The 14,208-nt window shown below is 36.2% G+C and overlaps 1 protein-coding gene across 3 annotated transcripts in view; it reads right to left on the bottom strand.

The window, feature by feature from the left end:
* The window catches only part of SHC3 (SHC adaptor protein 3), a 191,106-nt gene that overhangs the window by 33,392 nt on the left and 143,506 nt on the right, over positions 1–14,208 (bottom strand). For 2 of the 3 annotated variants that reach the window (XM_043453207.1, XM_043453206.1), the window contains 2 exons: positions 2,999–3,149; positions 1,917–2,016 (listed from right to left, as the gene is read on the bottom strand). In XM_043453207.1, the coding sequence (XP_043309142.1) occupies positions 1,917–2,016; positions 2,999–3,149 (251 nt within the window). The remainder of the gene's footprint in view (positions 1–1,916; positions 2,017–2,998; positions 3,150–14,208) is intronic. The other variant, XM_043453208.1, reaches the window with a different exon arrangement.

Raw genomic sequence — 14,208 nt, 5'->3', positions numbered from 1 at the left:
TGGACTGGAAGGGTGGGGGGGCGGTCACTGCTATTGTCACCCGAGGTGAACGAAGGGTGTGGCCCTGCCTGGGTCACCATCTGATTCTTTGTACAGGATCACTGTTTCTAACAAACTTCCACAGACACTCTCAAGATCACCTTGGGCCTAGAGAGTGGTCACCTCTCCTGGTGGTGGGGCATGAAAGTCGGCTCAATCCAACCGGCGAGAGTGGGTCCAGGACCCTTTAAGAAGCTTTCCCAAGAGCCCACTGAAGGACTTTTGGCAGCACCACTGTCTCTGGCCTATAAGCCTGAGAACGCAAGTGTCCTGAGAAAGTCATCAGCTTCAGATGTCCGCGAGTGTTGAGTACAGGCCAGGGAGACATACACTCCCTGGTGATGGTACCCAGAGTTCAGTTTCATTTATGGGAAATGGCTGCTAGCCGATTAATAGAGGTTTATTTGTTCTATGGACAAGGTATTTATTGCTTTCCAATAAGAACTTGAAATTCATTAAGAGTTATGAGTCTCAAGTTCCAGGCCAAGAACTTATATAAGGCTCATTTTTTCTCTGGTGAATTTCTTACATTGTCTGTTCCTGATCTGGCTGGAATAACTTGGATATAAAAAAGGACCTCATTTTCAAATAAATCTAACAAATTTTTCAATAGAGTCAATATCTAATGTAAGTAATGCGTCTCCCTTAGTCTTTAATAGTTATTCTATGTCTAAGTACATGATTGTTGTCTAAAATTTTTTAAATGTATACAGAACAAACTTGAAAATGTAAAAAAGTGCCTCTGGCAAAGTTATAACTTTAATTTGCTATTTCTATCCAATTCTGAGGTAGAGTCATGTAGTTTGTTGGTTCTTTTATGGATTATTAACTGGGAAGCACAAATGGGTCATTGTTCAGCTGGGGCAGGCATGACATAAAATTATTTCACGAGAGGAACATTTAAAAAATATATTGTCATTTACCCACTGGCACAAATGGCAATAATGAAGGTGAAAACCTTAATGTTAAACCAACAAATGGTTAAAATATATACATAGAAGTATACATCAGATCTTAATTCATTTATCAATCCATCTCCTTTAGATCCTGTAGCCAGGACCCTGGAACTGTCAAAAGTTCTCGAAATGTTTGAGGAGGTAAAATGTTTAAAATTAAAAGAAACCTTTAAAATGTACTCATAGATATATACATGTGTATGCTTATCTAAAAATAACTGTCTAGAGAATAGAGACTGATGTTAGCAATTAAACTAAGTAGTACTTAATTAGTCACACTATTTTTAATGCAGGATGTAGGTGCATGCTTATAGGTTTGATAAGAAGTGAAATGTCCTCTAAAAGGACCCTGTGACAGACTTGTATTCCAGGTGCCATCTCTGCCAGGGCTGGTGTCACTCCGTTCTTCCTAAAGGTGACTGTAGAAGAGGGAGGTGGGGCAGAGGAAAGGAAGGGAAAACTACAAGCTGCTGTTAGAAGCTACCAGGATTCAATATTGACTCCAGAGTCTCCCACCTTAGCCTCATTTGAACTAGGTGTGGAGTTGGCCCTGGGGAGGTGAATTCCTCAGCCCCTGGGTGGGCAAGCCCTCCTGCCTGAGAAGGGCCTTAGGGGCATAGTCTCAGCATGCAGGAGAACAGGAAGAACTGGGAGGGGTGAAGAGTGAGCTGGTCCTGATGCCCAGGGAGGGATTATCTGATGCATGCCCTCCGACATCCCTGACAGCCATTATTTCTATTTCTTTGATTTGGTATCCCTGACAGCCGTTATTTCTGTTTCTGTGATCCGGTTGGGAAACTGCATCTCCACCCACAGCAGTTATTTCCAGTCAGCCACTCTGCCACTCCACAGGACAGGAACCAGCCACTAGGGAGCACATCACTTTTGAAAAGCATTTTTTATGTTTCTTGTCCACCTTACCTTGCCTCTCACCTTGCCTGACAGGTGTAGGCTGCCAGTCTTCACCAAACGGGTCTCCTAAGTGTCTCCCCTGGTAGTAAGTTTGCTCTTTTCCTGCAAACTATAGATATATGTAAATACAAAGCAAGAAAAAGTCCTCTTCTTCTTGCATCTCCACCTTTAAAGACCATAGTACAGTAGAAGGGACTTCAGTGGCCAGTGGATTGCATTCCTGTTGCACTCAGTTTTCCCTTCATGCCTCACAGTTGACATGAAGGTTTGGGAAGTAAGTCTGTGTGGGTGTGAAAAAAGAGGCTACATCTCATCAAAACTACAGATGCTCCCTGTTTTCAGTTCCCCCCCACCTCCCTTCCCTAAGTGTGACCATAAACTGAACTCTCTACATACAGCCACATCACAGAACATGCCTTAAAATGGATTTCAGTTAGAGACTATTTATGTGTCAGAACATAGTTTCCACCCAGCATATACACCTATAACCATTCATTCCTGGGCAAATCCACCTTGTCGATTCCTTCTTATAGAGCTTTGACCCTTGGCTTCAGTGTTATTTACCACTTTTATTGTCATCCACATAAGGTAAGCGACATCAAAAAATTCCCTATAACAATGAGATATCATAGAGCTACCAAAACTCTAGAAAGAGAATGTCTCACTAGAATTTTGAATTAGGGGGAAAATCAGGGAGATAAGTAAAATAGAAAACCTCAAAAAAAAAAAAATCCTATGTTAAAGGCTTACATTCTTTCTCTTTCCAGAGAACTCAAAGTACCCCAGGCTATTAAAAGTCTTGAACTCTCTCTTTTCTTCATTAAGTTCACAATACAATGGGATTTGTCCTGGGATGAAGAGGGTACTTGCAGACTTGTTTATCTCAGGAATCACAATGGCATTCCAAGGCATTTGGAACCTTGTGATGTTAAAGCAAAAGCTTCCACTACTGTCTGCTTTATGAAATTCAAGGGGAGGAAGTTTGTGAGTTTTTCTGTCTGGATAGAACATCAGCCTGAAAATAGAGTGGAAGAAAGCAATAGGAAATGAAGTTCAGTTAGCTCCCATTCAAGGACAGATATAAGACTCACCTGGGCCGTGTCAGGACCGAGGGGTCTGGCTTTCAGGCGAGCATCGGCAAACCCCCCTGGAGGAGGCGTCTTGCTTGGAACGCTGTTGTAATACGGGTGATCTGAGCCAACACTCTCCTCTTCAGTCCACGGCTCATCTAGACTCTGCATTCTGTTAAAAGAGGGTTTTCAAGAACTTTAGCCAAAAGTTGAACTTACTGTCCAAACAAAAAAAATCTAATGTTAGTAACGATAGTCCCAGATAGCAGAGTTCAGTCACTCCCCCTTCAACGACCTAGGTCTCAGGCACATGTGAAAAGCAGATGAGTGGTTCAGCCAAATATCCCTGCCTTGTTCACAGTGCTACCCTTTAGAACATTCCAGTCTTATTTGAAACACAAAAGAACTCCTTTATTAAAACTACATTTTAATAAGGAAAGACATAGTTTATATGTAATGATAATCAGCTTCTTGAGGTATAGACACATATTTTTGTATATCATGAAATTTAACCAAAACAAAATTAACTTTAATGGAGATTTAGTGACATCAAGGAAAATGGCAGAGTAAGGACCTCTGAATTATTCTCTCCTCTGTAATGACAACAAGAAAGCTAGCAAAAAACGTTTTCATGATCAACATTTTTAGAACTCTGGAAATTAATCAGAAGTTTGTACCAATCTAGAGAGTGTTTATTAAACAAACAAAAAAAGACACAAATAGCTGGCAGGACAAGAGTTTTGTTGCATTTTAACTTGCTCTGGTGCCATCTCCAGGGTAGCCTTAAAAGCCAAAATCCAATAGTCACAGTGAAAACCATCAGCCTAAATAACTAGACAAGGGAGGAGGCAAAAGAGCTTTTAGGTTCCTGTAAAGCCCTATTCCCAGAAAACAGTCATTATGACCTTTCTGATCATTCTCTATAAGACTCCACTCCCAGAACTGTCTTTATTTGGCCTGATTCAGAGCTTGTCTATGGAAAACAGCTTCTTCCATAAGGTCATTTGTCAAAAACAATTAGAGGCAATTATTTAACACTATAACTCCCTGAAACAATAGATAACATTTGGGCTAAAGAGTAAGCTAGTCAAAAAGCTTAAAAGAAAAAGCTGGGAAATGATAAACTTTGACATATTTCTAGGAATCTAGGCATCTACATGTATGCATAGAACTGTTTTCACATCCGGGTTGTGTGCCTGCTCAGAAAAGATGTAAGAAGGCATCAGTTCTCATCTGCACTGACCTTGAAGTTTTGCACAAGCAGAAAGTGAAAGCTAAAGCAGAGTTGCCAACTGCCCAGCTAAGTGTTGAAGGAGTTCCCCAAGATTCACACAGAGTAACTCAGCAAAAGCTGGAGGACTTAGTGATTTCAGACATTTGAATCTCTCTTTGATCATTAGCTGTCTAATAAGTGACCTGAACAGAGTTGTCAGTGGTCATATGTAACAAAATATAGACTTTACTACGTTGGTTTAGGAAAATCATTAAAACAAACAACCACAACAAACAGCAACAGCAGCTACTCCAGTGAACATGAGTAATAAGAAAGTAAAACAGTCCTATTGTTTATATGGAGACCTTTTGAGAGATCTCCTGCTAAGTCGCTTCAGTCGTGTCCGACTCTGCGACCCCATAGACGGCAGCCCACCAGGCTCCCGGGTCCCTGGGATTCTCCAGGCAAGAACACTGGAGTGGGTTGCCATTTCCTTCTCCAATGCATGAAAGATCTGGATAGAGGATAAAACCAGCCTCAATGTTACCTTAAGCCAAAGCCTAATCCAGAGCAAGTGAATCCCAATTCTTTTCAATTTATAAGAGATGAGGAAGCTGCAGAAGAAAAGCTTGAATCTAGCAGAGGTTGGTTCGTGAGATTTAAGGAAAGAAGATATTTCCATAACATCAAAGTGCAAGGCAAAGCAGCAAATGCTGGTATATTGATAGAAACAATTGCAAGTTATTTGGAGTATCTCACTAAGATAACGAAGGTGGATACACTAAACAATAGATTTTCCATGTAAACAAAATAGCTTCATATTGGAAGAAGACACCATCTAGGAATTTCAGAGCTAGAGAGAAGTCAATGCCTGGCTTCAAAGCTTCAAAGGACAAACTGACTCTTGCTAGGGGCTAATGCAGTCGGTGACTTTAAGTTGAAGCCAGGGCTCATTTACCATTCTGAAAACTAGGGCCCTGAGGAATTATGCTAAATCTACTCTGCCTATGCTCTATAAATGGATCAGCAAAGTCTGGACAACAGCATATCTGTTTATAGCATGGTTTACTGAATATTTTAAGTCCACTGTTGAGACCTATTGCTTGGAAAGAAATAATTCCTTTCAAAATATTACTACTTATTGACAATGCACTTGGTCACCCAAGAGTTCTAATTGAGATTGATGTTGTTTTTAAGCTTTCTAATACAACATTCATCCTGCAGCCCCTGAATCAAAGAGTAATTTCAGTTTTCAAGTCTTATTACTTAAGAAATACATTTCATAAGGCAATAGCTGCCATAAGTAGTGATTTCTCTGATCGACCTGAGCAAAGTCAATTGAAAGACTTCTAGAAAGGACTGATCATTCTAGATGCTATCAAAAACTCTCATGATTCATGGAAAGAGGTAAAATCTTCAACATTAATAGGAGTTTGGAAGAAGTTAGTTTCAACCCTCGTGGATGACTTTGAGGGGTTTAAGACTTACAGGGAAAGTCTGTGTTTAACAGAACTTTATGAGCTATAAATGCCTGTATGATAATAGACAATATCAAATCAACAACCTGAATTTCTACCTTAATAAACTAGAAAATAAGAGTTAAACCCAAAGCAAGCAGAAGGAAAAACAATAAAGATTAAGGTAGAAATAAAAATAGCAGAAAATCAATATAGAAAAGCAATGAAACCAAGTTGGTTATTAGAAAGATCAACAGTATTAACAAATCTATAGCTAGACTGACAAAGAAAGAACAGAGAAGACTCAAATTACCAAAATTAGGAAGAAAAGATGAAAAATTGCTACGAATCATACATGAATTAAAAGGATTATAAGAGAAACTATTAAAAATTATATACCAACAAATTAGATAATCTAGATGAAATGGAAAAATTCCTATGAAGACTCAATCTATCAAAAATAACTCAAGAAGAAATAGAAAACCTGAAGATAACTCTAACAATGAGACTAAATTAGTAATCAAAATCTTGCTTCCCAAGAAAAGCCCAGAATCATATGGCTTCCTGGTGAATTCTATCTAATATCTAAAGGTGAATTAATAGCAATTCTTCATAATTCCTCCAAAAAACAGAAGAGGAGGGAAGTTTTCAAACTAACTCTATGATGCCAATATTATCCAGCTGCCAAAACCAAAGACACTGCAAGGAAAAAAAAAACTGCAGACCAATATCTTTTATGAATATGAGTGGAAAAATTCTCAACAAAATACTAGCAAGCCAAAAATTCTCCAGCAAAATACAAAAAAAAATCATAGACCATGACTAAGTGATATTTCCCTGGTAATGCAACGTTTTTAAACATTCAAAATCAACTAATGTAATATGTCATAGCAATAGAATAAAAACAAATGCCAAATACTCATATCTAGACACAGAAAAATCATTTGACAAAATCTGACAGTTTTCCATGATAAAAAAACCATCAAAAATCTTGGAATAGAAAGGCCTTTTTCTCAACCCCAAAAAGATAATCTATGAAAAGTCCACAGCTAAGAATACAATTAATGGGAAAATTCTGGATATTTCCCTCCTAAGATCAGGAACATAATAAGTTTGTCCCATCTTTCCACCTCTAATCATTGTACTAGAGATTCTAGCCAGGACAATTATATAATAAAAAGAAATAAAAGGCATTCAGATTAGTAAGTCAGAATAAAACTATATTTACTTGCACAGGACACAATCTTGTACATAAAAAATACTAAGGAATACACATACACACACAAATGATTAGAGCTAAGTGAATAATAAAAAATAAATGAATTCAGCAAGTTTCCACAATACATAATCAGTGTATAAAATCAATTGTATTTTTATATATTAACAATAAAAACCAAATTAACAAGCAATGTCACTTATAGTATCAAAAAGAATAAAAGATTTATCCTTTTGGTAGTAATAACTACCAAAGCAAGTGCAAGACTCATAACTGAAAATTATAAAACATTGTTGAAAGAAATTAAGGAATTCTAAACAGGTGGGAAGACATCCTGTATTCATGAATTGAAAGGTGTAATACTGTTAAGATGGAAGTACTCCCCAAATAGGTCTATAGATTCAAGATAATTTCTATCAAAATCACAATTGTCTTCTTTGGTAAAAATAAACAAGCTATGCTAAAATTCATTTGAAATTGCAAGAGGCCCAAAATAGTGATCAGGGTCAAACATTAATAAAGAAGAATGTAGCTGGAGGACACATACTACCTCACTTCAAACTAACTATAAAGCTATACTAGTCAAGACTATATGGTATTGGCATAAGGATAGACATATAAATCAATGGAACAAAATTAAGAGTCCATAAACAAACCCATACATTTATAGTCAATAGATTTCAACAAAGATGAACAATTCACTACGTAAAAGAATAGTCTTTTCAAAAAATGGTGCTGTGATGACTGGATAATCATTTGTGAAAGTTGGACCCTTAAATCACACCGTATACAAAAATTAACTCAAATGGATTAAAGACCTAAATGTAAGAATTAAAACTTAGAAGAAAACATAGATGTAAATCCCCATGATCTTGGATTAGGCAATGGTTTCTTACACAAGACACCAAAAGCAAAAGCAACCAAAGAGAAAATAAGTAAATTACTTGGACCTCATCAAAGTTAAAAAGGATGGTCCTTCAAAGGACATTATTAAGAAAATGCAAGACAACACAAAGAATAAGAAAAAATATTTGCTAATTATATATCTGGAAGGAGACTTGTATCCAGAATATATAAAGAATTTATGCAAGTCAACAATAAAAAGACAAATAATGCAATCTTAAAACTGGACTAAGGACCCTGCCCATTAGAGGTTCAAGACCAGCTCCACCCACAAAAGGGCAAGCACCAGTCCCTTCTACCACGAAGCCTACACAAGCCCTTAGACAAATCTCATCCACTAATGGGAAGATGCCAGAAGCAAGAGGAAATATAATACTGAAGCCTGTGGAAAGGAGACCACAAACACGGTAAGTTATACAAAATGAGATGACAGAGAAATATGTTGCAAACAAAGGAACAGGATAGAAACCCACAAGAACAACTAAATGAAGAGGAGATAGGCAATCTACCTGAAAAAGAATTCATAGTAATGATAGTAAAGGTGATCCAAAATCTCTGAAAAAGAGTGGAGGTACAGATGAAGAGTATACATAAAATGTTCAATAAAGAGCTAGAAGACTTAAAGAACAAATGAACAGAAGTGAATAATACAACAACTGAAATGAAAAATAGACTAGACAGAATCAATAGCAGAATAACTGAGGCAGAAGAACAAGTAAGTGAGCTGGGAGACAGAGTGATGGAAATCACTGTCACAGAGCAGAATAAAGAATAAAGAGTGAAAAGAAATGAAGGTACTCTCAGAGACTTCTGGGACAGTATTAAATGCACCAACACTCATGCTATAGGGGTCCCAGACAGAGAAAAGAAAGAGAAAGGGCTGGAGAAAATAATCGAAGACATTATAGTCAAAAACTTCCCTAACATGAGAAAGGAAACACTCACTCAAGTTCAGGAAGTGCAGAGAATCCCATACAGGATGAAACCATGGAGGAATAAACCAAGACACATATTAACTAAACTGACAAAAATTAAAGACAAAGAAAAAATATGAAAAGTAACAAGGGAAAAACAACAAGTAATATACAAAGAACCCGCATAAGGTTATCAGCTGATTTTTCAGCAGAAACTTTACACCAGAAGGGAGTGGCAAGATGTATTTCAAGTGATGAAAGGGAAAAACCAACAACCAAGAATACTCTATCCAGAAAGGATATCATTTAGATTTGGTGGAGAAACCAAAAGCTTTACAGACAAACAAAAGCTAAGAAAATTCAGCACCACTAAACCAGCTTTACAACAAATGCTAACAAACTTCTCTAAGTAGAATGAGATCAGCAACCTAAAACATGAGACTTTGTACATATATAGACTTTGTACATATGTAGACTCCTAGATCAGAACTGCGGAGAAGGCAATGGCAACCCACTCTGGTACTCTTGCCTAGAAAATCCCATGGGTGGGGGAGCCTGATGCGCTGCCATCTATGGGGTCGCACAGAGTTGGACACAACTAAAGTGACTTAGCAGCAGCAGCAGCAGATCAGAACTGGTGACAGCAAAGAAAAACTACAATAGATACACATACAAAAAAGAAAAACCAACTCAAACACAACACTAAAGATGGTCACCAAACCACAAGAGAAAAGAACAAAAGAAGATGTGAGGAAAAAAGAACTACAAAAACAAACCCAAAACAGTTAAGAAAATGGCTTTAGGAACATACATATCAACAATTACATTAAATGTAAATGGATCAAATGCTCCAACCAAAAGACACAGACTGGCTGAATGGATACAAAAGCAAGACCCATATATATGCTGTCTACAAGAGACTCACTTCAGACCTAGAAACACATACAGGTTGAAACTGAGGGGATGGGAAAAGGCATTCCTTGTAAATGGAAATCAAAAGAAAGCTGGAGTAGAAATACCTTTATCAGTCAAAATAGACATTAAAATAAAGACTGTTACAAAAGACAAAGAAGGTCATTACATAATGATCAATGGATCAATCCGAGAAGATATAACAATTATAAATGTATATGCACCCAACATAGGAGCACCTCAGTATATAAAGCAAATGCTAACAGACATGAAAGGGGAAATCAACAGTACCACAATAATACTGGGGAACTTTAACACCTGCTTACACCAATGGACAGATCATGCAGAGACAAAAGTAATAAAGAAACACAAGACTTAAGTGACACATTAGACCAGATAGACTTAATTGATATCTATGAGAAATTCCATCCAAAAGCAGCAGAAAACACTTTCTTCTCAAGTGCACATGGAACATTCTCCAGGATAGATAACATTTTGGACCACAAATCAAGACTTGGTAAATTCAAGAAAATTTGAATCATATTAATCATCTTTTCTGACCACAATGCTATGAGATTAGAAATCAACTACAGTTTAAAAAAAAATTGTCAAAAAAAAAAACAACACATGGAGATTAAACAATATGTTACTAAACAATCAATGGATCACTGAAGAAATCAAAGAGGAAATCAAAAAACATCTAGAGACAAATGGCACCAAAAAAATGACAGTCCAAAATCTGTGAGATGCAGCAAAAGCAGTTCTAAGAGGGACCTTTATAGCAATACAATCCTACCTCAAGAAATGAGAAAAATCTCAAGTAAACAACCTAAATTTACACATAAAGCAACTAGAGAGAGAAGAACAAACAAAATCTCAACAATCCTCAAGAAGGAGAGAAGTCATAAAGATCAGAGCAGGGATAAATGATATAGAGACAAAAGAAAACAATAGCAAAGATCAATGAAACTAAAAGCTGGTTCTTTGAGAAGATAATGTTGATAAACCTTTAGCTAGACCCATCAAGAAAAAAAGGGAGAGGACTCAAATCAATAAAATTAGAAACGAAAAAAGGAGAAGTTACAACAGACACCACAGAAACACAAAGGACCATAAGAGACTACTGCAAGCAACTTTGTGTCAGTAAAATGGACAATCAGAGAGAAATGGACAAATTCTTCAAAAGGTGCAACCTTCAAAGACTGAAACAGGTAGAAATAGAGAATATGAACACATGAGTCACTGAAATTGAAACTGTGGTTTAAAAACTTCCAACAAACAAAAGTCCAGAACCAGATGGCTTCACAGATGAATTCTGTCAAACATCTAGAAAAGAGTTAAAACCTATCCTTCTCAAACTATTTCAAAAAATTATAGAGGAGGGAATACTCTGAAGCTCATTCTACAAGGCCACTATCTCCCTGATACCAAAACTCAATAAAGATATCACACAAAAAAAGAAAATTACAGGCCAATATCACTGATGAACAAAGACACAAAAATCCTCAACAAAATATTTACAAACTGAATTCAACAATACATTAAAAGGATCATACACATGATTAAGTGGTATTTATCCTGGGGATGCAAGGATTCTTCAACATATGTAAATCAATCAATATAATACACCATACTAATGAACTAAAGAATAACAACTATATGATCATCTTACCAGAGGCAGAGTAAGCTTTTGACAAAATTCAACACTATTTATGAGAAAAACTCTCCAGAAAGTAAGCAGAGAAATAATATAACATAATAAAGGCCATATATGACAAACTCACAGCAACGATCATTCTCAACAGTGAAAAATTTGAAAGGATTTTCTCTAAGATCAGGAATAAGACAAGGATGTGCAGTCTTGCCACTTTCATTCAACATAGTTTTGTGAGGCCTAGCCACAGCAATCAGAAAAAAAAAAGAGAAATTAAAGGAATTCAAATTGGAAAACAAGAAGTAAATTTGTCACTGTTTGCAAATGACATGATACTATACACAGAAAGTCCTAAAGATGTTACCAGAAAACTACCAGAATAGAATTTGGTAAAGTTGCAGGAAACAAAATTAATATACAAAAATCTCTTGCATTCCAATACACTAACAACAGAAGATCAGAGAAACTAAGAGAAACTAAGGAAACAAACCCATTTATCACTGCATCAGAAAGAATAAAATACCTAGGAATAAACCTTGCTTTAAGGAAGCAAAAGACCTATATTCAGAAAACTATAAGATACTGATGAAAGAAATCAAAGATAACATAAACAGATGGAGAAATATACCACGTTCTTAGATTGGAAGAATCAGCATTGTCAAAATGACTATACTATCCAAAGCAATCAGCAGATTCAATGAAACTTCTATCAAATTACCGATAACATTTTTTCACAGAATTACAGCAAGAAAAACTTCACAATTTGTATGGAAACACAAAAGACACTGAAGAGCCAAGACAATCTTGAGAAAGAAAAATGAGTCTTTCTGACTTCAGGCTATACTACCAAGCTACAGTAATCAAAACAATGTGGTACTGGCACAAAAACAGAAATATAAATCAGTGTAACAGGAAAGAAAATCCAGAGATAAACTTACTCACCTATGGTCACCTAATCTATGACAAAGGAGGGAAGAATATACAATGAAGAAAAGACAGCGTCCTCAATAAGTGAACTAAGAAAACTGGACAACTACATCTAAAAGAATGAAATTAGAACATTCTCTAACATCATACACAAATATAAATTCAAAATGGGTTAAAGGCCTACATGAAAGACCAGACACTATAAAATGCTTACAGGAAAACATTGGCAGAACACTTTCTGACATAAATCACAGCAGGATATTTTTTGGTTAATCTCTGAGATTAACAAAAATAAAAATAAACAAATGGGACCTAAATAAACTTAGAAGTTTTTGCATAGCAAAGGAAATTATCAACAAAATGAAAAGTAAACCCACAGAATGGGAGAAAATATTTTCAAACACAGCAACCAACAAGAGATAATCTAAAATATATAAACAGCTCATGCAGCTCATTATAAAGAACAAACAACCCAATCAAAAATGGGTGGAAGATCTAGAAAGACATTTCTCCAAAGAAGACATCCAGATGGTCAAGAAGCACACAAAAAAGATGCTCAGTATCACTAATTGCTAGAGAAATACAAATCAAAACTACAATGAGGTATCACCTCACACTAGTCAAAATGGCCATCATCAAAAAGTCTGCAAACAATAAATGCTGGAGAGGGTGTGCAGAAAAGGGAACTCTCCTCCACCATTGGTGGGAATGTAAACTGGTAAGCCACAATGGAGAACACTATGGAGATTCCTTAGAAAACTAAAAAGAGAGTTACCATGTGGTCCAGCAATCTCACTGATACACATATGTCTGGAGAAAATCATAATTTGAAATTATACACACACCCCAATGTTCATTACAGCACTATTTACAATAGCCAGGACATGGAATCAACCTGAGTGTCCATCGACAGAAGAATGGATAAGTAAGATGCGGCACATACATGCAATGGAATATTACCCAGCACGGAGTAAAGCAAGTCAGACACAGAAGATAAATATCACATGATGTCGTTTATACATGGAATCTAACAAATAAATGGTACACATGAACTTATTTATGAAACAGAAATTGTCACAGATGCAGAAAATGTACTTATGGTTACCAGAGCGGGGGAGAAGGGAGGGAGGGATAAACTGCAAGATTGGAACTGACATATACACACTACTATATATGAAATAGATAACTAATAAGAACCTACTGTATAGCTCAGGGAACTCTATTCAGTACTCTGTAATGATCTATATGGGAAAAGAAATCTAAAAAGAAGTGGAGATATATACATATTTATATATGTGTATATATATATGTAATTGATTCACATTGTTGTATAGCAGAAAGTAACACAGCACTGTAAATCAACTATAATTTTTAAAATGGGCCACGGATTTGAGCAGACATCTCTCCAAATAAGATATACAAATAGCCAATGAGCACATGAAAAGATGCTTGACATCAATAGTTATCAAGAAAATGCAAATCAAAAATCACAATTAGAGACCACTTTGTACTCATGAGGATAGCTAAAATCAAAATGATGGACAATAACAAATATCAGTGAAATTGAAACTCATACATTCTGGTGAAAATATAAAATGGTACAACCACTTTGGAAATCAGTTTGGCAGTTTCTAAAACTTCAGCACAGAGTTACCATATGACTAGGCAATTCTATTCCTAGTTATATACCCAAGAGTATTGAAACATCTGTTCACACAAGAACTTGTACACATCTTCACAGCAGCACAATTCATGAGAACTAAAAGGTGAAAACAACCTTAATATCCATAAACCAAGGAAAGAATAAACAAAAGGTAACAAATGTATGCAAAAGAATGTTATTCCATCCTAAAAATGCCATACTGATACATGCTACAACATAGCTTAACCTTGAAAACAATCCAATAAGTGAAAGTAGTCAAGCACATATTCTATGATTCCATGCATATAAAATATCCAGAACTGGCAAATCAATGGAGACAGAAAGTAGAACAATGATTATCTCAGGAGAGAAGATTGCAAGTTGGGGAATTAA

The sequence above is a fragment of the Cervus canadensis genome, chromosome 30 (genome assembly GCF_019320065.1).
Source record: "Cervus canadensis isolate Bull #8, Minnesota chromosome 30, ASM1932006v1, whole genome shotgun sequence".
Classification (NCBI taxonomy): Eukaryota; Metazoa; Chordata; class Mammalia; order Artiodactyla; family Cervidae; genus Cervus; species Cervus canadensis.
Note: the sequence above shows the minus strand (reverse complement) of the source record. Positions and strands in the feature narration are given on the sequence as shown.